General features: G+C 31.5%; 2 protein-coding genes across 4 annotated transcripts in view; both read left to right on the top strand.

The window, feature by feature from the left end:
• LOC127708661 (ankyrin repeat domain-containing protein 50-like) overlaps positions 1-15,676 on the top strand; it is a 267,995-nt gene extending 252,319 nt beyond the window's left edge. For all 3 annotated transcript variants that reach the window (XR_007985347.1, XR_007985346.1, XR_007985344.1), the window contains exon 12: positions 15,099-15,676. The gene's annotated coding sequence lies outside the window, so the exon portion shown is untranslated. The remainder of the gene's footprint in view (positions 1-15,098) is intronic.
• On the top strand, positions 610-27,701 carry LOC127708641 (uncharacterized). Its single transcript, XM_052213682.1, has 10 exons — positions 610-711; positions 1,717-1,819; positions 3,161-3,192; positions 5,051-5,179; positions 6,681-6,883; positions 8,814-8,984; positions 9,473-9,659; positions 10,599-10,753; positions 16,724-20,695; positions 21,309-27,701. The coding sequence occupies exons 1-10, from the start codon at positions 654-656 to the stop codon at positions 21,534-21,536; spliced, it is 5,238 nt and encodes a 1,745-aa protein (XP_052069642.1). The 5' UTR covers positions 610-653; the 3' UTR covers positions 21,537-27,701.

The raw sequence follows: 27,701 nt of genomic DNA, 5'->3' as shown, positions 1-27,701 counted from the left end.
TAAGTATTAATGATGAGATTTAAATTCAATTTGAAAAATAAGTACAAACCTGTTGATAAATCTAATTTGGTAGGTCACATTACAGGAAAAGAGGCTCGGAATGGGGTTACAATAATTGGAACATATCCGTCATCTGTGTAAGAGATATTCCATAATGGTCAACTAACTTATTAGGTGTCATCTAAAATTTTCAGTGGAATGATTTCAACTTCACCACTTGGAATAAGTCTTGGTTAAATATCTTCCTTGAAGGGCAGCAACCCCTTTACAAGGAAATCATGAAAGGAAATGCAAGCTCATATGTTATAGCTTAATCCCATTTTGAAATCTGTGTGATTTTCTTATATGGTCCCCACAAAATTGCTTAAAACTCAGAAATCCAAAAAGGATTACATACTTCCCAATAATACAATATATGCTCCTAATTTTGATATACCGAACCTGTATGTTGATTTGGGATATAAAATCATAAATGTCTTAAACAGTGCAAAAAACAAGCTATTATTTTCAGTGAAAATTCAAAATGCATTTGTCAAGATCAATACTGGTAACTTTTTCTCAAATTATTATAGAAACTGAATTATCTGTTTGGATAATTTTTTAACAAATTTCTGTTTTTTTTCATTTTCAGAGTAATGGGTTAAAATGCTTTCATGATGGCTACAAATTCTGCTAGTACCAACAGGTCATCCGTGTCTAAAAAAAAGCAAGGTACATGTATAAAGTTTATGTTGTGTATATAGATTTTGATAGTCCAAGAAACTGTTGGTATCTTAAAAGAAATGAAAACACTATTTAAACTCACTTTTATCTTTTTAGTGAAATAAATATTTCAATAGATAGTTGTTTTTAAATGTGTCAAAATTGACTTGTCTATATTGCCTTTGAAAATAGGGTATCAGCCCTTATCTTTTATTCTATTACCTCCCTTTGTCATATTGTTTTGTATTAAATATGAACATTGTTCAAATGAATAGTCACAAGTAAAAGATGTTTATCTTTGTTGCACACATTAATGATGTTTTCAGTTAATGTTTTTTGATTGTGAGGTGTTTGGTTCAGTAATTACAATGATTGATTCTTCTATCCTGTTTGAATTTTCATGTACAGAATATGCAAATAAAAAGATATGGTATGATTGCCAATGAGATAACTATCCATAAAGACCAAAGGACAAAGATGTGAACAATTACAGGTCACCATATGACCTGCAAAACCCATACCGTATAGTAAGCAATTCTGGACTTGCAAAGTAACTTTTACTAATAATAACCAAAGTATCAGATGTATAAGCCTGCATAATGGGCGACCAAAACTTAGTTCAAATTGGATTCTCTCCCTTTATCATGATAACTGAATTAAAAAATGATTTAACATTACACATGCATTATTTGTATGCAAGATACATGTACATCGGATACCTTAGTAAAGTATAGATAATGTTGCTCATGTGTTGTTTTTCCCCCTTTCTATTAAAGCTATAAATGGCACAGGTATAAAAATATATACAACAATTTAAAAGTGAAATCAATGGCCTTTTCTTTCTTAAAATTAAGTTTTGCTTTGTTTATTTTATGAGTTTAAAAAAAAATATCTATCTGCAAATAGACAATAATAAAAGATCACATCTATATATGTATCTTATAATTTACACACTATTTTATCTGAACTTCAAAAAATCTAATGTTTATTTTTTTGTGTTTTTGTTTGTCATAGGTATAACACGGCAGTCATCCTTTGTTGATACAGGAAATATGATGGTCAAGAAAATACAGCCAGTAAAACCTAAAGTGACAAAACCTGTTAAAAAAACTTTGAAGTATGTCTGATAAAACCTTTTCCCATTATATATTATTCTATACATGCCTATTTAAGAAGGTGAAAACTGAAAAAAACATTTATCGCCTCACCAATTTTATTCTTTCTTTTTTTTTTTGCAACTTTTATATTTACTATTTACCACTTATAATTTTACCTTACCTAAGGGTTACTGAGTTGAAGAAATATGGTCACCTTGGTCCGTAAAACCCTGCTAAAAAATGGCATCTGTTTGGCTGTGCAGGATGTATAGCTTCACAGCCACATCCAATTAGAATGGGGATATTAAATCTTATGCCTCATGTAGTGAGAGAGTGTCACGTCACATTTTCTGCATGATAAAAAATCCTTGCAATAAGTCTTTGAGGGGGTGTTAGATGGCCTGTTGTGAGACTCATTTTCTGTCCTTATCCAATATACCCTCATTTTCAAGTTTCCCTCCCTTCATCAAAGTTAGTTAACCCATGTTACAGAACCTAATTATTTTATTGATTGTTAATTTGTTCGCATCCTGGGCATGCATGAAATATTTGTCACTGGATGTTAAGCAACAATAAATCTTTTCCATCACTACATACTTTTCATCCTGTCTATATATTGAGCTGAGTTGTGAAGACCTCAGTAGTGTCTTGATAGGGTGCTCATCTTGCATGCAGGAGGTCATAGATTAAATCCCTCATTTTAGTTAAACTAATAGACTAAAATTGGTATTTGTTGATACTTTTCTACACATGCTGCATTCAGCAGTAAATGCAAAATCTAAGAGGTTTAGGGTTAAAATAATGTGTTTTGATGTGCTTACATGTCTTCTGGCAAACTATTACCTTGTGCAATAATAAATTTAAAAATCTGTCTCAGTGTGTCCGTCTGTCAGGTAAAAAAGCAGAATTAGTATTCAAATCACATTAACATGTTCTCATCCTGGTCAGTGGCTTAAAGTTAAAACATCTTTTTATACATTCAAATTCCATTTTAGAATTGATATTAAAATTATTTGTACTGAAATCACCGAAATGATAATACTGCTGAGGTATTCAAAGTCAAAAGTCTATAATGACAAGACAGAATATTTAGTTCTTTCAGTTAAAGTTTAACCAGCTATAGCTTTGTGATTTGTGATACCAAGCTTCATCTGGTAAGTCCATATAATGTGACATTATTTCAGTTTCTTTGATGATCTACTTTCTATGAGACGAAAACTTTGTTCGTTAAAATGTCATGCACACATAAAAAAAATTTCCTCACATTTAGTCAACAACATTGAGCATGGATATGACTTTCTGTACATCTTGTTTTTACTCTGTATATTGTATTGTGTTTATCTAAATATTTTCTTTTACAGAAATGTACAGCCCACAGCAAGCAAGGAAGAAAGTTAGTTCATATATATTTCTAATAACATTGTGTTGTATAGGAATTATTTTGAAATGGAATATATCTCATTATAAACAATGGACAACTGTGCTTTTTGTGCAGTTAAATTGCATTAACAATATATTCATTCACTGACCTTAAATCGCCTTGTTTATGACGTTGACAATGCATTTCCGTAGAGTTTTATGAATGAAGTCTATAAAGAATGCAAGTTTGTGGAATTTTAAATAGTCCATTTTAAATTCAAAATTTTACCAAAAACAGTTGATTTGGAACAGTTGTAAGAATTGCAGTATAAAGAGAAAAACCATACATTGTCTTGAAATATAAATTTGATTTGTTGTTGGCTGGGTACAGGATAGAAATGAGAGACAAAACCTCACATACTAACTGTTAAAAAACCTTTTACAAATAAATTTTATATTTCGAGACAATGTATAGTTATTCTATGTATAACTGTCTAAAGAAATCTTGTTTAGTTTTGATTTACATGAAAATATAGATTACCTGTACCCTTTGATTTTTATGACTTTTTATTCTGTATTTTTGGAGTTTTTATCCAAAGAATACACAATATTCATTAACTGTAGCAAGACTTCAAAATATACTTCTTTTTACATAATATAATTGATGATCAAAGATTTTACCTTTTTTTGATGAAAATTTCTATGATTCATTTCATGCCTTTAGATAATAAGTGTAATGTTTATAGTAAATGGAGGAAATAAAGCATTTATAAATGTTTTACACTATGTGGTATCTGCACTTGTTGAAAAAATGGTATATTTGAATTTTTTTCTAATGTCATAAATGTTTCTTTAACAAGTAAATGAAAATAGACATTACAAAGTATATTTTTTTTAAATTACCTTTCATTTGTTGATACTTAGAGTGTTATTTTGGCAAATTGATAAATTCATTTATATGTAGGTTAGAAGTCTAGTAGGGCAGATCTATATTTTCAAGTATTTTAAAATACATTCATATGTATATATATATATAATAGTTCTTTCAAGTATATGTACACTGTTATTGCTGTCTAAAGGTCACATCCAGTTTTGAATAATTGTTCTATGAATTATATAATACAAAATTTTTGAAACACAGTAAAAAAATAATTTCTCCATTTCCAACATGCATAATTGCCCAAATCCTTTTCAATAATTTATTAAAAAAGGAAGAAATACACAACAACAAAAAATTGGTGCTTTAATCTTACAATTGAGTTAAAAATCAGAAATTATTCCTAAACAGGAACAAATGTAAATCAGTTTTTGCATCCTTTGATGCAAAACAATTTATAAAAACAAATATTTTCTCTTATTTTTCTCTCTCAATAATCCATAGAAAGAGAAATCAGATTAGTGTGGCTTAAATCTATATGATATGGTAGCAAGGGCAGATAACACCATATCTACACTGGACATCAAAAATTTGTTAATATCAAAACTGGCTGCAATAACTTGAAAGTGTTTGTCTAGGAAATGAGCAGTGCCATTTACGAAGGAAAATCTGCCACAGGGCACAGAGCTTGAGGCAAATAAAGAATTTTGTTGACTTCTATCATCAATTATATCCCCTAAATGACAAAAATTATTTAAAAAACTTTACATCAAGAAAGCACACAAAGTTTGGTTGCAAATGAAATATAATGGCATCTTAATCAGCACCAAAAAGTATAATGCACATTTTACAAAATTTTGTACAAAAATTGGTTGATTAAGAATATTCTGAAATAAAATCCTTTTTAGGAAGAAATAATTCCAATTATGTTATATGTGTGATATCTAAAGATTTTGATAAGCTGCAGTGTAATGCTTAATACCAGGTAAATATAAGTTTGCTGCATTTATTTCAGACAGAACAACAGAAGAACAGATAAAGAAAGCTGAGGCTAAGTTTGAGAGGTTATTGGAAGGATGTTTGGAGGATTTACCTAATTTACCTCATTCTACAGTTAGGATATTTATGAGTTCTACTTTTTCTGGTATGTATCTCACTAATGTAGCCCATAAAAAAGAGTTGCTAGTAATAGGATGGATGGATAAATTATTTTTCAAACCTTCTTCCTCCCACAATAAGAATAGAATATTTATAAACTTTAATTTTTTTCTGATATGTATTTCTGCAAGGAGACAGAGGTTGTAAGGGGAATGTTTTTATAAGTTATATAGCCTTCTTTATTCTTTAGTCAAGGTATTCAGAAGCTATAAATTTTGTAGTGGATGTTAGAACTTGTTAGAGCATTAATTGATTTTGCACTAAAAAACCTTGGATGGAAAGCATGACGCCCCATAGATTCCGTAGAATTCACAGGATTTTTGTTTTCATCTTTTCTAAAGTGCTTAGTATGTCTGACATAAGCAGGAGAAAATCATGCATGTAAAGTTTGTATGAACATGTTTTCTTCTCCATGAAAAAAATGGCTGCAAGAGTAAAATAATTAATAATCTCTGAAATAACAAGGCACATTTTAAATATAAACCATGGCTCAGATTCTTATTGCTGTGTAAACAGTTTGATTTATTGTTCTTCAAATCATATAAGTAAAAAAGCATTTTAAAATAAATATGTTCTCATATTTAACATGCAAAATTGAATCCTGACATGTTTGCCTCGATAAAAAAAAACACACTTATATAAAAATACTAGCTGAAAGAAATGCCATTTACAAAGATACAAATCCACAATTGAAAGAATATTTTTTCAAAAATTAGCTTGACTTTCCCTTATAGACATGTTCTTAGGTAACATGAGATAACCCAAATGTCTGTTTTGTTGAAAAAAATGCTAGTTAGTGAAAATCATAAAAAAAAATTCATAAGGTTTTACATTTCACCTAAAGCTAACTACAGAGACCTCAACTTAACTTATGTGGCCCAAATGGTTATTTGATTTATTATGTCAGCATATGTCATAACATTTAAATAACCATCTCCCTATTTTACCATTGACTCTATTAAATTCATGCTAAACTTCCATATATCCCTTTAAAAATATGTATGCAGTAAATAATAGATAACTGAATGTAAGTGATGAATGTTTTTGAAAATACTGCCATTAATTCCCCTTAAAAACCCACTGCAATACAACAAGTATAAAATATATTGACAGTCAGAAGGAACAATATCAACATTTGACTGAAAACTTGACTCAGAAATTAATGCATAATGGGGGGAAAATGAGAGCTTTGCATGAAAACAGTAAGTTTAAAATCTCCATCACTCACAAACAAAGACTCCACACCTGTTAAATAATAGAGGTTACAAAACTGATTATGGAATAGGAAGACCTCATCTGACTGATTAACTTAATGTTTCTAATTATTAGTACACCACTTATAATGTGTAACTACAAGCTGGGAGGAGACTGGCTCAGTTAAGTCTTTGTAAATCATGTAACTACAAGCTGGGAGGAGACTGGCTCAGTTAAGTCTTTGTAAATCCTATCCTACTAGTTTGTGTTGTACATTTATGTTTATTATTCAGATATGAGAGCTGAAAGAAATGCCATTGTCAGAGATGTCAATCCACTCCTCAAGGAGTATTGTGCCAAATATGACCTCGACTTTCAGATTGTAGATATGCGCTGGGGTGTAACTGAAGATAGCCAAAATGACCATTCTGTGGAAAAAATTTGTTTGCTGGAAGTGGAAAATTGTCAGAACCTTTCTTTAGGACCTAATTTCATTGTAAGTTGAAAGGCATTCAATCAAAACTTTACTACTAACATTTCAAAATTGATTTGCTTTAATGAGCTAAGGGCTGTTCCAAAATTTATCAGGTGGGAAATGGGAGACACTCATATTTTATTAAATATGGGTGGTTGCATTTTCCTTAAACTTTTGTGTTTTTCTTTGCTATGAATGAGTTTGGGACCTACACCATTTGATTTTTATGGCCATATTTTTCATTTCATTAGTGGTGAACTTTTAATTCAAAGATTCACTTTTTTATGTTGGTTTCTGCAGTATTTCCTTACTGTATAATGGCTAAAAGGGAGATCATAACATAACAATTCAACAACTTACAGTTTATGCAACAAACATCTCAATAATGGCATTTTATCAACACTTTATGAAACAAAAAATATTTGTCATTTCCAAATTTTTGCAACTTGAACGTGGACTTCCTTATTATCATATAAGGCAGGCCATAATCTTGCCGGCGAAATGACGATTTAAGTCGCCAAAGAATTTTGAAAATCGCTAAATCTCGCCGGCTGACTGACTTCATAGCGAAGTCAAATCGCTATCAAAATCGGTAAAAGGGAGACAACTTGTGATTGACAAGTCTCACAGGTAAAAAAAATGGCGGCTGACAAGGAAAATCGAGATTTTCGAAACGACCAAGGACTAATACTGTAAACGATCAAATTAAATAAATACAACGGCGACTTTGAACATCCTCGGATATAAATTTCAAAACTGTTCAAACGGAAAACTGACCGTCTGTTTAAGTTATCGTTTTACGATGATTTTCATCTGAGGATGTTGCGTAATCACTCAGCTGATTTGTTTTATTTTTATTACTACACGAGTCGATCAATTTTACTATTCGGTAGGTAAAGGGTGGGAATTAACGGTAGATTTATTATATTCATTGAATAAAAATTGAAATATAAAAGGTAGAAAGACAGCTGATGGATAACGTGATTGCAAACGTACGACACTCGACCAGATTGTGATCAGCAGTGGATTTTTTCTTATGTCCACTTCGTTGATATGGATGATATTTTTAAAAAATGATAGAAATTAGCTCTTTATCGGATAATCAGCTTGAGATTGAAAGATATTTTCATTTATAGACTTACAATCTTTAACGATAATCTCAATTTACTACAACTAACATAAATGTCCTGGACATTCAATAATGTTTTACAAAACAATGACCAGTGGTGATATAAATTAAATTCCCAGTCATGTGAAATTCATCATATTTTTCTGGAGTTTTAAAAATAAATTGAGGCAGATGCACATGAATTTAATGCATTATAATCTTGATAATATTACTAGGTTACTCCCTCATGTCCCAATCAACAAATTTTATTTAGAACACATTATGGTATCAATAAATAAATAACAACTATAGATTGTCTAAACCTTTTTATTAAGAACTTTCTATATATACATTGTGTACAATAACATATGAAAAAACTGCAAGTACATCTTTTATTGAATATAAAACAATTTCCTCAGTGATAAGCTTGAAAACACGATGCAACCGAAACGGAAATGGAATCTCACTTCTCCAAGAAGTTGACCACTTCTCCCTTCTCTCTCATGGAAGGAGAAGTCACTTCTCCCTCTTCAAAATCCTAGATTAGGCCCTGTATAAGGAGAGGGGAAGTAAATCCTTTTTAAAAACAGAGATATGCCTTTGATAGGACTCGGGTCAGTTGCATACCTAAAGTAAGAAGCAGAATAAAAGTTATTGAAATGCAAGAAATTATATTCAAATCTGACATTCAATGTCACAGTTTTTTTTGGTTTGCATCTCTCCTGATAGATGTTTTCATAGTTGAAATATTGTTACTGATTTATTTAGTACTTTTAGACAACTAAAATGCATTTGAATATTATAATATGCTTAGCTTTAATCTTTTGCTTTTTTTTATTTTAGTTTATATCAGGTGATAGATATGGATTTAGACCAATCCCAATAGAAATTGATATGGAAGAATTTGATACCATAAAGAAAGTTGCTGAGGAAAACTCTTTACCTGATACTAAACTATTGGATGTTTGGTATTTACTGGATGAAAATGCTAAACCACCACTGTACATTTTACAGGTATTGTTGATTTTGCTACTGATTTTCCAAATACCTGTATTAGTACCCTCAACTTTGAACAAAACTCCACATTACAGCTTCAAATTTGTTTTGCCTGCTGGTAATATCTTTGTCTTTGACTGTAGCACTGATGTTATACAGTAATTTTGTTAACAGAAAAAGATATATCGGTGTAATGAATCAAATTTCATTTATGGGGATGAAGTGTTATTTTCTTTGAATGTTTGATAGGAGAAAAACAAACTGGTCTTGATTTTGAAAAAAAGAAAACTGATATTAAAATTTCTCTCTTTGAAGCTACATGTATAAAGATAAAAATAGTTTGTAGAAGTAACCGGTTCATGACTGAAGCATCTTGAGAGGTTGCTTAAATTCATGCTGACTCTGTAGCACCAAAGAGTACAGTGACCTTATATATATATTATTTATTCTCACTACCATACTAAGTGCAATAACCTTGTTTTTGTAATCAATTGTATTTCTTTCAGCCAATCAGATCACAGTTTACATTTTATGGAGATTACTCCACTGGATGTGAAGAACCAAGAGCTAAAGACACAATGGGTTGGGAGGAAACATTTAAATCTCTACAGACAGTTCTAAGGAAAGCAGCAACATTAGCCTGTAATGCTAAACAACTCAGCAAGGACAAACTTCACAAATATTTTTATTCAGGTTATTATCCTTAAAAAAAATAATGAAAAAAAAAATCAATTTCAGAACATATAATTAACAGACATTCATATATTATTTAGGATTTTATGCACTAATAGTTGATCAGAAGCTCTGCCTCAAAACAATTGAGTCTCTAGAATGTTCTTAGGGCTGATTTAAAATTGATCGAGTAGGGAGAATGTGAGGCATTCAAATTAATTAGATATTGGTTGTTGCATTTCCCTTAGATTTTTGTAAGAATTATAAGTAAAATGAAAATTTTTCCTTTATCGGTGGTCAGATCTTAAAGAAGTGCCTCCCATGTCCTCCATACATTTAATTCTGAAACAGCCTTGTGTATATTTAAACAACATATTAAGATAAAAGTATACTACATCAAAAGCAATTAAAAAAAGGCAGTTGTTATAAGCATTTATGGTTTGTTATTTGCTTGATGGCATTACATTGATATTATTAGGAATGTTACAGAATGAGATATATTTAGATAATACTTTATTCTAACTTAACCATCAAGAATTGCATATCATGTAACTTTTTTAACACTGACCAATTTAGAGGTTTACATACTGTTAAACACCTTTCTATTGTTGAAGACGTTATGTAGACCTCCAGATTATTTCTTCTGTGTTGTTAGGGTTGCTGTCTCATTTATGTTGACCTTGCATCTCCTTTTATTCATATTGTCAAACTTTACTGAACAAACAGTGCCAGTTTCAACCTTACTTAACAGGAATAATGTACAGATGGATCATCGTGAAAATTTTTCATAGCATTCTAATCTGTTAGTACCCAAACCTTCTTTAATTCATGCATTTGTCAGTCTTTTTATATTTTGCTGTATTTAACTGATAAAAGGACTCAGTAGTTGCAGATGAGACTCAGGGTTCTGTGGAACCCTTTACAATTTTTTTATTAATTTGATAACCATTTATATTACAGTGACTGAGATTGAAGTCAATAAAGGCATCTTGACTGCCGAAGAACCCAAACTTCATACTAGTACTTATCAGAGAGATTTACGTGGCTTGGATGGCAATAATATCACAGATGATACAGCTAAAAGATACTTTGACACTAAAATGAAAAATGGAAAGGTACATATATTATTAGAATACCTTTCAATTCTTTTGCAGGAAAAAGTGGATGATAAATAGATATTAGCAACTACATGTATATAGTCAAAACAGAAAATTAATAGGGCTTCGAGTAACTTTGGTAGATATCCACAAAATGGTAATCATCCTTTTACTTAAGAACAGAGCTTAAATTCAAAACTGTTTTATAAAAAATGTAAATTGTAATTTTAGAGTTTCTTAAAAAAGTAGACTACGGTAGTTGTTATAAATAACAGACAACTTTAGCTATTTTTGCATATAAACTTCATATTCTTGTGCTTATTGCCACAAAGGTAATATAGACCTTTATCAATTATCTGGCATATATAAACTACATATCAATGAAAGAGTTTTAAAACAAAAAGTGTCAACCGAGTTCAAGAGATAAGATCCACAAAAGGTTTGGTCTGAAAATTGTACCCATTGAGTGAAATAGATGTGGAAAAAAATAAGTTATTCGAGATTTACATAAGTGAGAAAAGATTCTAATATAATACTGAAAGATCTGCCAAAATATCAGGTATATAGTTGACATAGTAAATTTAAGTGATCCCATGGATTTTGTCGAGCCTGCGACTTCTGTCGTAGAAAGCGAGACATAGGGATAGTGATTCAGCGGTGGCGGCCACGGTGGCATTAACAAACTTCTTAAAAGCTTAATATTTCAGAAGGTAGAAGACTTGGATCCTTCATACTTTGTATATAGATGCCTTATGTTATGAAGTTTCCGTCTGTTATATGTCTATTGTCCTTGACCTCATTTTCATGGTTCAGTGACTGCTTGAAAAAAATAGTTAAAAGATTTTTTAGTATTCTTAATTATGAGTAATAGGATAACTATATTTGGTATGTGCGTACCTTGCAAGGACCTCATGCCTGTCAGACAGTTTTTGCTTGACTTCGACCTCATTTCATGGATCAGTGAACAAGGTTAAGTTTTCGTGGTCAAGTCCATATCTCAGATACTTTAAGCAATAGGTCTACTATATTTGATGTATGGAATAATTGTAAGGTGTACATGTCCAACTGGCAGGTGTCATCTGACCTTGACCTCATTTTCATGGTTCAGTGGTTAAAGTTAAGTTTTTGTGTTTTGGTCTGTTTTTCTAATACTGTATGCAATAGTCAACTATATTTGGTGTATGAAAATATTTTAGGATGTACATGTCAGTCTGGCAGGTTTTATTTGCTGCTGGGGTATTTGGTGATAAAATACGGTTTGCATTTTGTCAAATTCTAAAATTTTAGAATAGTCAAAGACAACTATACTTATATAGGTATTCCATTGGCTTGGATAGAAAACAAGCCATAAATATCATATTTGAGTTGATTTCATTTGTCTTTGAGGTTCAGTAAATGTTCCATGTTTTGAACAGCATCAAATAAATCGTTGTTTATACAACTTGTACAATTAGTCAATTTAATCCTTTGTCAGTATTTCACTTTTAATCAACCAGGCTTGTGTCTTAAACTAGCTAGTTGATCACCAGGTAATTGCCTATTATCTTTAATTTATTGTTGTATATACAGTTTAATCCTAAACACCTGAGGCTGATTTTACCTATTTTACGACCTCATTTTACCTTTTGACACAACAGGAAACTTCCGTTTTTCTCGGACTTTTCCCATATCAATTTGAGTTTCTCGGACATTTCTCTGTCCCTATCGATTTTGTAAACAAAAATGTGTACTGAAAATTTTACGAGGTTGACATTTTCAAAAAGCGGAAGATTTCAAATTTTAACGGGAGGGATGGAAGAGGGTCTGAAAAGCAGAAGATTTTGACTCCCGCCGGAAGAATCACATGTATGACATGTCTGTCTAGCAGGGTTCATCTGACCTTGACCTCATTTTCATGGTTCATTGATCCATGTTAAGTTTTCCTGGTTAAGTTTGTTTCTAAGATACTAAGTGCAATAGGTCAACTATATTTAATGCATGGAATGATTCTAAGGTGTACATGTCTGTCTGGCAGCGTTCATCTGACCTTGACCTCATTTTCATGGTTCATTGATCCATGTTAAGTTTTCCTGGTTAAGTTTGTTTCTAAGATACTAAGTGCAATAGGTCAACTATATTTAATGCATGGAATGATTCTAAGGTGTACATGTCTGTCTGGCAGCGTTCATCTGACCTTGACCTCATTTTCATGGTTCTTTGCTCAATATAAAGTTTTCATGGTTTGGTCTGTTCCTTGTATACTTTTATTCGTGGGGTACCAATTTTTGTGGTTTTCGTGGAAGGCTTTATCCACAAATTTAAGTGTCCAATGAAATATAAAATTGTTGTCCAAATCAAGACATGGAAAGATCCCCATGTAGGTTTGACTACACTAATACGGGCATATAATAAAGATAATATATTGAATATCAGCAAACGCACTATGAACTATATATATATACAACTTTAGACAGGATTTTGCCCATTTAATCTTTAAAAAACATAAAAAGTATGACTTGTAACCTTTTAATTCTCATGAAAAATTAGATTTGATTGATGAAAGTCACACATCCGGGGACGATATGCGATGATGAAGTGTTTATTTTATGTCCTCATATATTCGCATACTTTTTATACGACCGCAAAAAAATTTTTGTGGTCGTATATTGGTATGACGTTGGCGTCGTCGTCGTCGTCCGGCGTCGTCCGAAGACACATTGGTTTTCGCACTCTAACTTTAGTTAAAGTGAATGGATCTTTATGAAATTTTACCACAAGGTTCAATACCACAAAAGTAAGGTTGGGATAGATTTTGGGGGTTATGGTAATAACAGTAAAGGAATTAGGGGCCAAAAAGGGGCAAAAATAAGCATTTTTGTAACTTCCAGACATAACTTGTGTGTTAGTGTATGGATCTCTCTGACATTGTACCACAAGGTTCCATATCACTAAAGGAATGCTGGGATTGATTTTGGGGGTAATTGCCTCCAAATTTTAGGAATTAGGGGCCAAAAAAGGGGCAAAAAACAAGCATTTTTCTAGTTTCATGACAATAACTTGTGTGTAAGTGTATGGATCTTTCTGAAATTGTACTACAAGGTTCCATATCACAAAGGGAAAGCTGGGTTTGAGTTTGGGGGTAATTGCCCTAAACGTTTAGGAATTTGGGGCCAAAAAGGGGCCAAAAAACACATTTTTTTCTAGTTTCCAGACAATAACTTGTGTTCAAGTGTATGGATCTCTCTGAAATTGTACTGCAAGGTACCATACCACAAAGGGAAGGCTGGGATTGAGTTTGGGGGTGATGAATCATAATGGGGGTTCAAAAAATTTTGGGGGGGGATTTATTTTTTTTTCCTTTTTTGTTTCTTTTAAAATTTTCCATTTTAAGTTGGTTATTTCTGATTTATATTTAAAATCAAATAATAATGATATGGTAGGAGATACACACCAAACAGGATGTGTAAATTATTATATAATAAGTATTGTGCAATAGCAAGAAATTTTCAATTGCACAGTATTGCACAATAGCAAGAAATCTTCAATTGCACAGTATTGCGCAATAGCAAGAAATCTTCAATTGCACAGTATTGCGCAATAGCAAGAAATATCCAATAGCACAATATTGCGCAATAGCAAGAAATTGTCAATTGTACAGTATTGCGCAATAGCAAGAAATATTTAATAGCACAGGATTGTGCAAAAGAAGATACTTCCTATAAATTGCTTATTTCTTGACCAATTTCAATGGGGTTTTATTCTTGATTTCATGGGGTTCTTTAATATGCTGAATCTAACCGTGTATTTAGTTTTTGGATTTTGGGCCCCGTTTTTAAATTGGTCCACATTGAGGTCCAAAGGGTCCAAAATTAAACTTTGTTTGATTTCATCAAAAATTGAATTATTGGGGTTCTTTGATATGCCAAATCTAACTGTGTATTTAGATTCTTAAATTTTGGTTCCGTTTTCAAATTGGTCTACATTAAGGTCCAAAGGGTCCAAAATTAAACTTAGTTTGATTTTAACAAAAATTGAATTCTTAGGGTTCTTTGATATGCTGAATCTAAACATGTATTTAGATTTTTGATTATGGGCCCAGTTTTCAAGTTGGTCCAAATCGGGGTCCAAAATTAAACTTTGTTTGATTTCAACAAAAATTGAATATATGGGGTTCTTTGATATGCTGAATCTAACCATGTATTTAGATTTTTGATTTTTGGGCCCCGTTATCAACTTTGTCCACATTGAGGTCAAAAGGGTCCAAAATTAAACTTTGTTTGATTTCATCAAAAATTGAATTATTGGGATTCTTTGATATGCCGAATCTAACCGTGTATTTAGATTCTTAATTTTTGGTTCCGTTTTCAAATTGGTCTACATTAAGGGCCAAAGGGTCCAAAATTAAACTTAGTTTGATTTTAAAAAAAATTGAATTCTTAGGGTTCTTTGATATGCTGAATCTAAACATGTATTTAGATTTTTGATTATGGGCCCAGTTTTCAAGTTGGTCCAAATCGGGGTCCAAAATTAAACTTTGTTTGATTTCAACAAAAATTGAATATATGGGGTTCTTTGATATGCTGAATCTAACCATGTATTTTGATTTTTGATTTTTGGGCCCCGTTATCAACTTTGTCCACATTGAGGTCAAAAGGGTCCAAAATTAAACTTTGTTTGATTTCATCAAAAATTGAATTCTTGGGGTTCTTTGATATGCTGAATCTAACCATGTATTAAGATTTTGGATATTGGACCATAATAGGTGAATGTCCAATTTAAAATTTTTAAGTTCTTAGACCACATTCAATCTGTGTTAGAAACCTATGCTGTGTCAAATATTTAATCACAATCCAAATCCAAAGCTGTATCAAGCTTGAATGTTGTGTCCATACTTCCCCCAACTGTTCAGGGTTCGACCTCTGCGGTCGTATCAAGCTGCGCCCTGCGGAGCATTTTATTTTTTTTTTATTAATTTCATATTGGCCTTGCTTTTTAATTTCATATGAATTAATTCTACAATTCAAAGTACATTTGTAGTATTTTTTTATGTAACTGTTTTCTTTAGTTGACATGTTTATGGTCGAATTAACACCTTTATGATCGTTAATCTGTTGACCATTCGATCTCGGGTTTGTTGGTGTCATCACTTCTGATAACATGTGTGCAGTAATTAAAATGTTTACTTTGAAATTAACTTCAAACAAGACAATTTGTAAGCATAGACGAATCAGCTTATTTCCGAAATTAATTATTCTATTAAAAATTTGATAAATATTGTCAGTAATGAAAGACGATCAAGCAAGTGAAAATAAAGACCTTTTTTGCAATTTCCCTCAAATCATTACAAACAACATATAATTTTTTTTAAGAATCTTCGTTTCTGATGGCTTCAAATTCGTCACTCGATTTTTTTCTTCAGAAAACTAAAATCCACGAATTTAAGAACCCACGAACATGTAACTTTTGATCAAACCACGAATAAAAGTACTTTCAAAGTACTATAATCAATAGGTCAACTATATTTGGTGTATGGAATGATTTTAAGGTGTACATGTATTTCTGGCTTGGTTTATCTGACCTTAACCTCATTTTGTATGATCATGTTAAGTTTATGTGATACTTGTAGTAAAACTTTATAATTAGGACTATCAGCATAAAATCAATGGTCAGTATAGCAGGCAAGACATTTTAGCGTGTGCACTCTTGTTTTTCTAATAATATGAAGAACTGCATAAAGTCATTGTTGCTGTAACCAATTTCACTTGTTATGAATTTTCTTTTTTCTGTACATGTTGAAAGTTTCAAAGACAAATAATTCTTTGTGCCTTACTTTTAACCTGAGTGAGAAGCATAAAATGCTATTGTAATGAAAATAGTCAAGTTATACTTATTAAGATCTTATAAAAGTTTCCAATTTGTCATAAAAACATTTTATTATGGATCATTTGTAGTATTTTGAAATGTAAGTGCAAGTAGGTAATACAATATTGTTGAAAACTCTACTTTTAGATGGTAATTGATGAAGAAGCTAAGTCACTAAGAGAGAAAGTAAGAGAAAAAATTCCATCTGCATTGAAGAAATCTGGTCGAATCCATCAGTATCAAGTTAAATGGCATAATGGTGGAATTGATCCTGAAAAACATGTAGAGCAACGTAATTATGTCAGGCATCTTTGTGCTGATCTTATCGAAGACATTTGTGAACTTATTGATAAGGCCAGAGAAGACCAGAAAGGTCTGATAAGAACTTCAGAATATTACACAGACTATCAAGAAGTACTTCATCATCAGCACTTTTGTAAACTAAAATGCGAGACTTTCTGTGGTAGAGTTGATGTTTTACAGCAAGCCAAAGAATATATTCTCAAGGACAAGTCCAGAAGACCACTCATTCTATATGCTCCATCAGGTGCTGGAAAAACATCTGTTATGGCCAAAATTTTGCAGAATCTGCCAGAATGGTTTAAAAAGGAGCCTCACATTGGAATTATTAGATTTTTAGGCACATCTCCTTATAGTTTGAACATATATGATGTACTATATGGAATTTGTGGACAACTTGCTGACTGTGCAAAACTATTGATGGAGCCAGTTGGGTACAAAAATATGAAAAACTTAGTAGAATATATGCCAAGATTCTTACGTCGAGTATCAAACAAGGTGAAAAAGCCAATTCTTATTCTTCTAGATTCTCTTGATCAGCTTTCAGCAAAAGATGATTCATACTTGTTAAATTGGCTGCCTACAGTCCTCCCGTCAAACTTGAGGATAATTGTATCAACATTACCTAGGGAACATGAAATTTTGGACACATTGCAGAAACTATTTCCAGATACTACTAACTTTGTAGAAGTTCCGTCTTTACCAGATGACACAGGCTTTGAAATGATTGACAAATATCTAGCAAAAAAGAAGAGAGCTGTTACACAAATTCAAACAAAGCAGCTTGTCAGTGCATTCAGAAATTGCAGAGGTCCATTGTTTCTAAAACTAATCCTCGATGAGGCTGTTAACTGGAACTCATACACACCAGATCATGCTCTAGTTTTGCAAGATTCAGTACAAGGAGCCATAAACCAGCTGTTTGACAACATGGAAAAGAAATTTGGGCAAGTTTTGATAAGCCATGCTCTAGGTTACATTACAGTTGCCTTCAATGGAATTTCTGATCTTGAATGGGAGGATGTGTTATCCTGTGATGATGAAGTTCTAGATGATATCTACCGCTACCATAATCCACCAGTCCCTGGCATTGTACGAATGCCACCAGTACTTGTAGCAAGGATAAGATATGATCTCAGAGAATATATTGTCGAGAGAAGATCATTTGGGAAAACAACACTGAATTGGTATCATAGGCAGTTCATTGAGACAGCTCATGGAAGATATGCAACTGGCAGTGCAGGCAAAAAATTACACAAGGTTTTGGCAGAATATTTCATTGCCAATGATGGTATTCAAAGGGACATAACCCTTCACAGACGAAAACTGACAGTAGAGAAAGCAGATAGACAAGTCACAAAACAACCACTTGTTGTGAAGAATCAAAGAAAACTGATAGCTGTCCCATATCACATTACCCTTGCAGGAGATCAGATAGATCCTTCAATTGCCAAGTCAGAATGCTTTTGTAATTTGAATTTCCTTACAGTGAAAATGCCATTATCAACCTTGGTGGATGACATGACAGAATATTTGGACAAAACTGATGATGAAGAGGTGGCATTCTTAAGAAATTACTTCCTTGTCTCAAAATCAGGAAATGATAGTGGAACAAACCTATCAATTAATCTACTTTCACAGTTACATGTAGATGAGAGTCAGAAATATCTAAAGGAATTACTGCAGCAAGCTAAAGATGAAGTCTCCTCTAGTAAGTCTCCTTTACTTATACCTGTATTTCCATGTCTGGCACCAAGAAAAGATGCTTCTTCAGCTCTTTTGAAAATTTATGATGATGTAGATGATATCATCTCAAGTGGTTCAGAATCAGTTTTGATGACAAATGTGAAAGAGGAAGATGATGATGAAAAAAGGTACTTAGTTTATGATGCCATTAATAATGATGTTAACCAATTAAGCCATGACAAGGAATTCAAGCCAGTAATGCCACCCATAGTGGATCATTCTGAGAAAAGAGTAATAAACTTAGGCAGAGACAGCCTTCAAATATTCCATTTACACAATCAAGTTACAAACACGAAGAAGTTTTCTGAAATTTTTGAAGATCTAGGGAAAGAGATGTATCCTACAATGAGTTGCCTAAGTACCGATTTCTTACATTTGACAATTTTATTTAGCAATGGTGATGTTCTAATATTCGATACAAACAGCTTCAAAAAAGTTGACTTCATCACATTGAGAGAAGATGCAAATGATGTTTCTAACATTATCACTACAAGTATTGACAATTTAAAAATCATTTTCACTATTAATACTGTTGTAAGTGAAAAGGAAAATGAAAAAGATGGAGTTGTTAGAATCCATGTTGTTGGTGCTGCAGAAAATGGAAAAATGGTGAAAACTAATCATCCTTTTACCAGAGGCCTTGCTGCAGTTGGTTTTAATGAGAACCTGCTTGTAGGAAGAAGTAACAGAGAAACAGATGGAACTTTGACAGTTGTTAACCTAGATGAGGTCAAAATAACTATCACAGAGGACTGCTCTTCTAAAATACTGGAATTATCTGTGGCACATTCCCATGCACTGGCTGCCATTTGGCTGGAACAAGGCTTTGTAGCTGTGTACGACATTTCTAATGGGGAGGTTATCCAACAATTAAACATAGATAATACTATAACAAGTTTTGGAGTGAGCTGGATCAATGATTTAGTCTTTATTGGGGACAACCAAGGGCAGATTATTATGTACAAAGCACAGACAGGGGAACACTTTGGAGATTTCAAGGCTGAAAATAATGAAATCATGAAAGTGGCAGTACTTGAAGATCAAGTTGTTACGGTGAGCAAAAAGAATACAGCAAAAGTTTGGGAGCTAACAACATTACTAAATACTGATGGAAATCAATCATCCAGAACAGAGGTCAATGGAGAGGGTTCAGAATTGCTGGCACAAAAGGATATCATAAGTTTTGATGTTGACCTTAAAGGACACTGCATCATAACTGCTTCAGAAGACAAAAATATAAGGGTCTGGTCTGTAGACAATGTAGAACTACAAAAAATAATCTACATTGGAATCACTGGTCACAAAGTATCAGCAACTATCAACTCAATGTGTATTATTTTAGATGGTCAAGCTCATACTTTAAAAGTACTTGATTTTGAAGGAGGATTGGAGAAAATGAGCATAAGACATGTTGTAAGTTTTTGTCAGGGAAAAGATCATAAGACATTATATGTCCTGAAAACTGGTGAAAAGAATCATTTTATTGAAATAATAGATATCAGTCTTCTCAAGTCCAAAACTTCCTTTCTGTTAAAGCAGAAGCTGTCTTATGAAAGTGTAGATTTGTCCATAAATGAATCAGAACGCTATCTCATACTAAGAGTTAAAGTTCTTGAAAAAGAATATGCTGATATCCAAACATCATGGCGTAAACAAGGTGGGGGATTTTTACCTCAGTCTCATAAACACAGGTTTTATGCTATAGACAAAACACAAGCTACTGGAGGACTAATGCCATGTAATCGAATTTTAACAAAGATTCCACATCTAGGAGAAGTTGTCTGCCCCTATCAAGGAAATGTCATGATGGTCACAACTCGTCGTTGGGTAGTGTTTTGGGATATTCCTACTGGCAAATCTGATCAGAGAGTGACAAAAGGAGTAAAACTTGGATTTATGTATCGACCAGATCACTTGGGCAAATCTTGTGAAGGGACAAGTCTAGCAGTGGAACAAAGTAAAGATGGACTGTATGTAGCTATAGGATCTGAAGATGGCTTCATGATTGTGTGGGAGGCCAACACTGGCTTACCGGTGGGAAGGAAAGAACCAAAGAAAAGGCACACAGCATCGGTAAGATTATTTTAACATTTGTTGTGTCACCTTCAATTAATACTGCAAGAGCAATACTAAGTTGTTGTTTTCCAGTAAGATTGACATCGTCATTGTCTTTTTTAGTATATGTACTTGCTAACCTTTATTTAGAGATGTATCCCAGATGAGAAGGTCTTGTCACCATCTATCTCCTATGACCTATTTTGCATGCTCCTCCATTGACTTTGAATTTGAATTGCATATGAGTTTATATCCTAGTATTTTATTGCTTTTTTGACATTAAATTATTCACATATTTTGCAGAACAAGAAAAGTTTGAATGATAAATTATTTATGCTTTTCAATCAAGTATTATTAAGTAAAAGATATATCTAGGTAACATAATGTTGCATGAATAAAATTCACATCTCAGTCATCATTAATAAATACAAACAATATTTCCATAACCTTTTTTGATATATTTTACCATTGAAATATGATATCATTTTAAAGGGTAATTTTGAGCTTAAACATGAAAAGATATTTGAGGTATATGTCGATAAGACTTGTGAGTCAGAAAAATCTCAAGAGCCAGAAAAATAATGTAGAAATTGTTTCATAACTTAAGATACATGCAATTTATGATTTGTAGGTGGTCACCATTGCAATATCCCCAGACAGTAAATGGGTTGCATCTAGGTGTCTGAATAACATACTGATACTATGGGACATCACTACTGGAACAGATGTTGTCAAACTAAAAATCCCCTTGGATGTCCAACAGATGAAGTTCACAGCTGATTCTAAACACCTGGTTATCAACACAGGAGTTCATAACACTAGAATGTTAGTGTACAGACTTCATGTCGGACAACAGTAATACACATGAAAAGTCTACACAAAATGTGTAAATTTGCTCAAATTTTGTTGTTTTTTTAAAAACTCTACAACTCACAATCTTAAAATCAAACAGTTGTTTGAGTTTGATATTTTCTAAAGAGGAAATCTAAGCGTGTTGAAGCTGAGTTCAAGGGCTGATAGATTCAGATTTCATTAAAAGAAGGTAAATGGAAGACTGAAAAAAGGTGGAGATATGCAGAATCTTTTTGAATATTACAAGTAACAGAGATTTTTGGATAGGCAGGTTATTTGATTAGAGAATTGATTCATTTTTATTGTAGATTGCAATAGTCGCTTTGGAAAACTATTGTTTAATTGTTTGAAAAGAACACTAAAAATGAGTGCAGATTTTCAGTATTGTAATACATTGTTTAACTTGAAACATTGTTGTTACTTCTAAATTTGATAAAACCAGACATTTATATTTGTATTTTCTAATTTGTAAATATTTTTCATTTTCCTGAAAAAAGACAGATTTTTTTTTTGTCTTTCAGTTTTGTTTTTGTTTTAATCACAAAAAATTAAGAATGTGAGGAAGGAACCTATCTATCCAAATCTATAAATTCATTTTATTCATTGTATGTATTGTCAAAAATATTTGTGATCACATGTATTTACAATGGTAAAAGATGAAAGATAAAAAAAAAAATTGTCAAAATGGCTGTATTGCTGTGATCTTTTTTACATATGATTTACACATTTCCTTGTTTAATCACATTTGGAATATTATATATACCAAAACAATTGTATTTATTGTTTTTATTTTTTTGACTTGTAATAATATTATATATTATTCTGTTAAAATAGACTATTTTGTGCATTTAGAACTATGCAATATAATTTTTTTCAGCAAGAATTACTTTTTGCACACTGTTTCCTACTAAGTTCTACACAACTTATTATTTAAGATTAAGCACAGTTTTTTGTGCTGTTTTTACACTTAGTTTTTTAATGATTAAGTTCTGTTTTAAGATTTACTATTTGTGATACCCATACTGATTAATTTATTATTGGTCCCTTTGCCTTACTGGCTTCAATAACATTATTTAAGTTAATACTTCTTATACCCAAAGTAGTATATCAATGAGTTTCATCCTTGAAATACTCATGTATAATTCTTCTGAATATAAATTTTATTTTATTACCATTCCCATATTGTTACTTTTATATCATTATTACAACCCTCTTATATAGCCCAACCCATATTTCTGAAAATGAACTGCATCTGATGCTTCATTGACTTTAGTGAAACTTTTAATTTTTTAGAGACCAAGTGTCTTATGTTTCAACACCAGAGTTCCCTTATGAATAAGGAAAAGTTCTGTTATAAATTTGATGTATGGACATATTAAAGTAAAAAAATAGGTGTAAATCTTCATGAAGTGGAAATGTGTGTTTTACCAACTTATTTCCTAGTAATCTCAGGTATATATTTGAAATATGATAATTTTTACTTAGTCTTGTATATTTATATTAAATTAGCAGTAGTCACACGTTTCATAGTTTTATATCAAATTTTATGAATATTTATAGTTTGTCATCTTCTCCCTCTATATGAATGTCTGTGGCATAGCTGTGGTAGAAATGTTGGGAAAAATAATTCTTGGACGGAAATGTCTCAATGATTTTATATATGGATTCTGCAGTACCGATGTAATATACCATGATGTTGATATTATTTTTGAAATACATGCAATTACAATCATGGATGCATGAAATTCATTTTATTTTTCAACTCCCTCAAAATTAAGCATTCATAAAATTGATGAAATTTCATTAATAATAAAATTAACAAAATTGTTGAGTATTTTTAAAATCTAGAACTGAATTCTGTTACTCTGTTGGCCTCTTGTAAAATAATTATTTATGTTAAGAAACTGATTAATAATTTAAGTAATTTTTTCAATTTTGCATTTCCATTTTTTGCAAATTTAATCATATATTTGAACACGCTAATTTTCACATAAAAATATTTTGATGAACTGAAAGTAACATATTCATTATAATAAGGGAGGTTTCATGTACCATTAAAACTTCATTTCATCACCCAAGGAAAACATTTCTTCTCTTCAGTTTTTTTTCATTTATATTGCCATCACAGTTTTCTGATTTAGTCCTAAACAGAGTAGGCATTTATGATTAATTATTCTGATTTATGTTTCTCAATTATGCTTTACCTTGGATTCATCATTATTTGTGGCTTTCGTGTGTACAGGTGAACCACAAATTTAAATTTTCAACAAATTTCAAATATTCTATTAGCTTGTATGCAGATTTTGGCAAAACCATGAAAGAAATATCCACAAAATTGCAAGTTTTACTCAATCCACTAAAACTGGTATCCACGTAAATAAATGAATCCACAGTACAAAATATAAAGTTCCACGTGTTTGTTGTTATAAATATGGATATTGTACGACACTTTCAAATGTTAATGATTTTTATTACCTTTGTTTTTTCTTCATCTTGATTTTCCATTCTCAACTTAACATCTCAAATGCAAAAGGAACATTATGTCCCTTTGCCTCTCTTGGTTAAACTCAGATGCAGCAAGTTTTCATATTAGTGATATTTAAGAATGAATATTTTTGGCAACATGTTGCATTAGCACCTCGTGTCCTAACTGAAAGTACAGGTACTTGTGGACTGGATACCCTTTGGGTGCCCTGAATGGGAGTTCCCCGAATTTCAACTAATACTGCATGTGTGTTCATTGTTTTGTTGTTGTTTTTTTTTCTTTGTTGGTAGGTGATACATGTATTCAATTCTAATGCAATTTAGCATGTAACATCAATTTTGATTGGATGACATCTAGCGTCAATTCCACGGTTGACTGTAGAGTCATTAGCAACAATGTTGTGCAATCGCAGCCTATTTTGATTGGATATTTGAAGTATTAATTTTGAACATTTTAAGAGTATTGCATATAGGAATAACACAACTGTATTTGAAGTTGCCACCATAAATTTTTAATTTGACGGTGGCAACTCTTCAAAAAAAGTATTCGAAAAAATACAGAACTCCAAGGTATATTCAAAATGGGGAAGTCCATAAAAACTGACAAAATCAAACTTTTATCAACTAACGGAACGAGTGGAAACAACTATCATATTCCTGACTTGGTACAGGCATTGTCCAAAAAAAAAAGTTGTTTTAACCCGGTTTTATAGCTAGCTAAACCTCCCACTTATGACAGTTGTTTATAGATCACCATAATGCAAATACAAGACTGTTATTTCTAAAAATATTACAACAAAGGACTTGTACATGAAATTTCTATTATTATTTTTATGCAAATTAGGCTGGATATATTCAAGTTAAAACAGTTTAGATATATTATATTCAAACATAATTTTTTTGACAAATTAACAAATTTTGTGCAGCAAATATTTTTTTCAATATAAAATCTTTTATTACTACCAGGATGTTTATTAGCCATAAAGTTCTCCCAGTTAGGAAACATAATTTTCAATCTTTTCTGAAAGAAAAAATTCCCATAGAGCTACAAGTACAAAAATATTGGGCTTCTACTTGTGTCTACATGGATTCATTCATGATGGATAATTTCCATACAAAGACTGTCTCTCAAATTGTTTTTCTATTTGGAAAATAAAAGTTCCAGGATATACTGGCTAGTTTTTATTTAAAATTTTTCTTTTGAACAGTGGCTAGATATGAAAAGTTAAGTAATAAGTTGATCTAACCCCATGACAAGTTCTTGTTGTATGTTATGAAGGAAAAATTTGCTCTCCAGAACAAAATGAATGGTGTATTTAAGTTGGTGTAATATCGCCTACTATATGTCATGCAGTTGTGCTTTTGTGTAGAGATTGTTTAAAAACTATCAGATATTTTTCTTTTATGTCTTAACAAATATTCGAATCAATTATATTTTATTACTTATTTTAAATATTTCATCCTTTAGTGACCTGATGCATTCCTTGTGATTGCAAAACACTCTAAAAGGTAACACTTCAAGTAATTTTGATTATAGACAGTCAGTAAAAAATTGATCTGTTTTTAGGTGAATGAATGAAGGTTACTGAAGCATCCATGAATTAGAGTAATTTTATCCCAATTTGGATACTTTGATAACTGAAGCAGAGGCAATCAATGCATTTGGTAATAAATTAGAATTGTATGTACAATGAAAAGAGACGCCAGGACTCTTTAAAAATATTATTCATTGTTACAAAAACTGCAAGTAATTGTGATTCTGATTAAATAATACGGAAATTAAAAATACATTAGGGGACTGGTGGCAGCCTTTGGGTGTTACATCATTAATATTTTGTATTTGTAGTTTATATGGAGTCTTGAAAGGTTATTAGTTTTATTATGAATTAATAAGCATCATCTGTTCAAATATTTTCCATCATAAACAACAAGTTTTTACTCCTTATTTTTTTAAGTATGGAATTCGTAACTCAAAATTTATTTATTTAATTTCTTTTCCTAAAATTTCTAAGATTAGTATAAATATGGGTAAGCAAATTTGCATTTCTAAAGATTGAAAACTGCTTTGTAATTTTAAGCTACAGTATGCCTTCACATTTGAAGAAAGGGAAGGTATTTTCTTAGAGCTTTAGAAGTAAGTTTTTGATATATACATGTTTTTTTTTGTGTAATGAATTGAAATTTTGAGTCTAAAAACTGGAAATATGTCGGAAAAATTGGAGACAAATTCTTGAATTACTAAAAGAAAGGACATTCTTTAGTATGTTTTTTTTCCTATTATGTTTTATTCAATTGTATTGAATGGTATATTTATTACTTTATTAAAAAAAATCAAAAGCTATCAGAGAAAGTGTGTGAAAATGACTCTTGTACTTGCAGTGTTTTCCCTGGACAACTTTTGAATAAAGTGCATCAGTAATATTAGTCAGCATCATATAATTTTTACCCTAGTGTTATTACAACTCATTCAAGTATTCGTTTATAATTTATAATGCTCACCCTGATGCTATAAATTCATCTCCCAGTGCATTTCTTTATTGACGATGTTCGCCCTGATGCTACTCAAGTGCATTTCCTATCTGCAAGTGAGATTCCTTGCAAAAACTCTTTGAGGAGTTTGTTGATTGCCTGTGGCCAAGCAAAATTCTGCCACTATTCAGCATTTTGTCTTTTTCTATTGATGTGACAGGATTCCTTCTCTTTTTATCCTGAGTTTCCCACTTTGCAGAACCTATCTATTGGATTGATTGTTGATCCATGTACTTTGTTCTTGTCCAGTGAATACATGAAATATATTTGTTGGACAATAAGCTAACAACAATCTATCAAACAATTCAGTATTTTTTTATCAATTAAGCTTACTCTGCTATCATGATGATTTTAAAAACAAAAATTTGATTATGGTGCCATTACAGATATTTTGGGAGGTCACAGCCATGCTCACAAATGGTGAATGTAGTACGGTAATTCATCACAAATTATGGCAAAATTTACTCACACATTCAATGATTATTTGTTCTGTTTCAGAAATAGATAAAAGAATGTGGCATATCATATTTATATTAGATGTTATATTTTTTATTACTGTTTTTTTTATGCCATGTGATATTTTTTATATCCCCATTCAGTAAAGTGGGGGATATATAGTTATCATTGTTTGTTTGTGTTTGTCAGGTTTTTTTTTTTTTGGTTTGCACACTAAATCCACAATGTCTATAAAAACATATACTTGATTTCAACTTACAGAACATCTTCTGAGACATAATGAGTCTTCTGCTTCCTCATTTTTCTATCCATTTAAATTTTAGGGTTTCCCATAACAAAACATGGACTTTCCCATACATATACTGATGTGGGTAGGCATCTTAAATTATGAGGGGCACACTCCTTGAATCTTAATTATATAATGCCACTGCACATCTTTTATTTCATATTTTAGATCTGAAATGTATTTTCTGTCTATACAAATGGGTTTAGACATCTTGTATTGGCAATTCCTCCTAAGACATTTACTGGATTTCAAACCTTTTTGTTCTGATTATGAAAATGTATTTGTTGTTGTGGAAATATTAACGGTTACTAAGCTCTACTTATAGTTTTTATACTTGTACATTTAATTTATTAGTTATAAATTGGATATTTACACTAAACCTATTTAATGATTAAAAGAGTTTTTTTGATATTGTTA

This window comes from Mytilus californianus, unplaced genomic scaffold (genome assembly GCF_021869535.1).
Source record: "Mytilus californianus isolate M0D057914Y unplaced genomic scaffold, xbMytCali1.0.p SCAF_7, whole genome shotgun sequence".
Lineage (NCBI taxonomy): Eukaryota > Metazoa > Mollusca > Bivalvia > Mytilida > Mytilidae > Mytilus > Mytilus californianus.
This window is presented reverse-complemented; position numbering and strand designations above follow the sequence as displayed.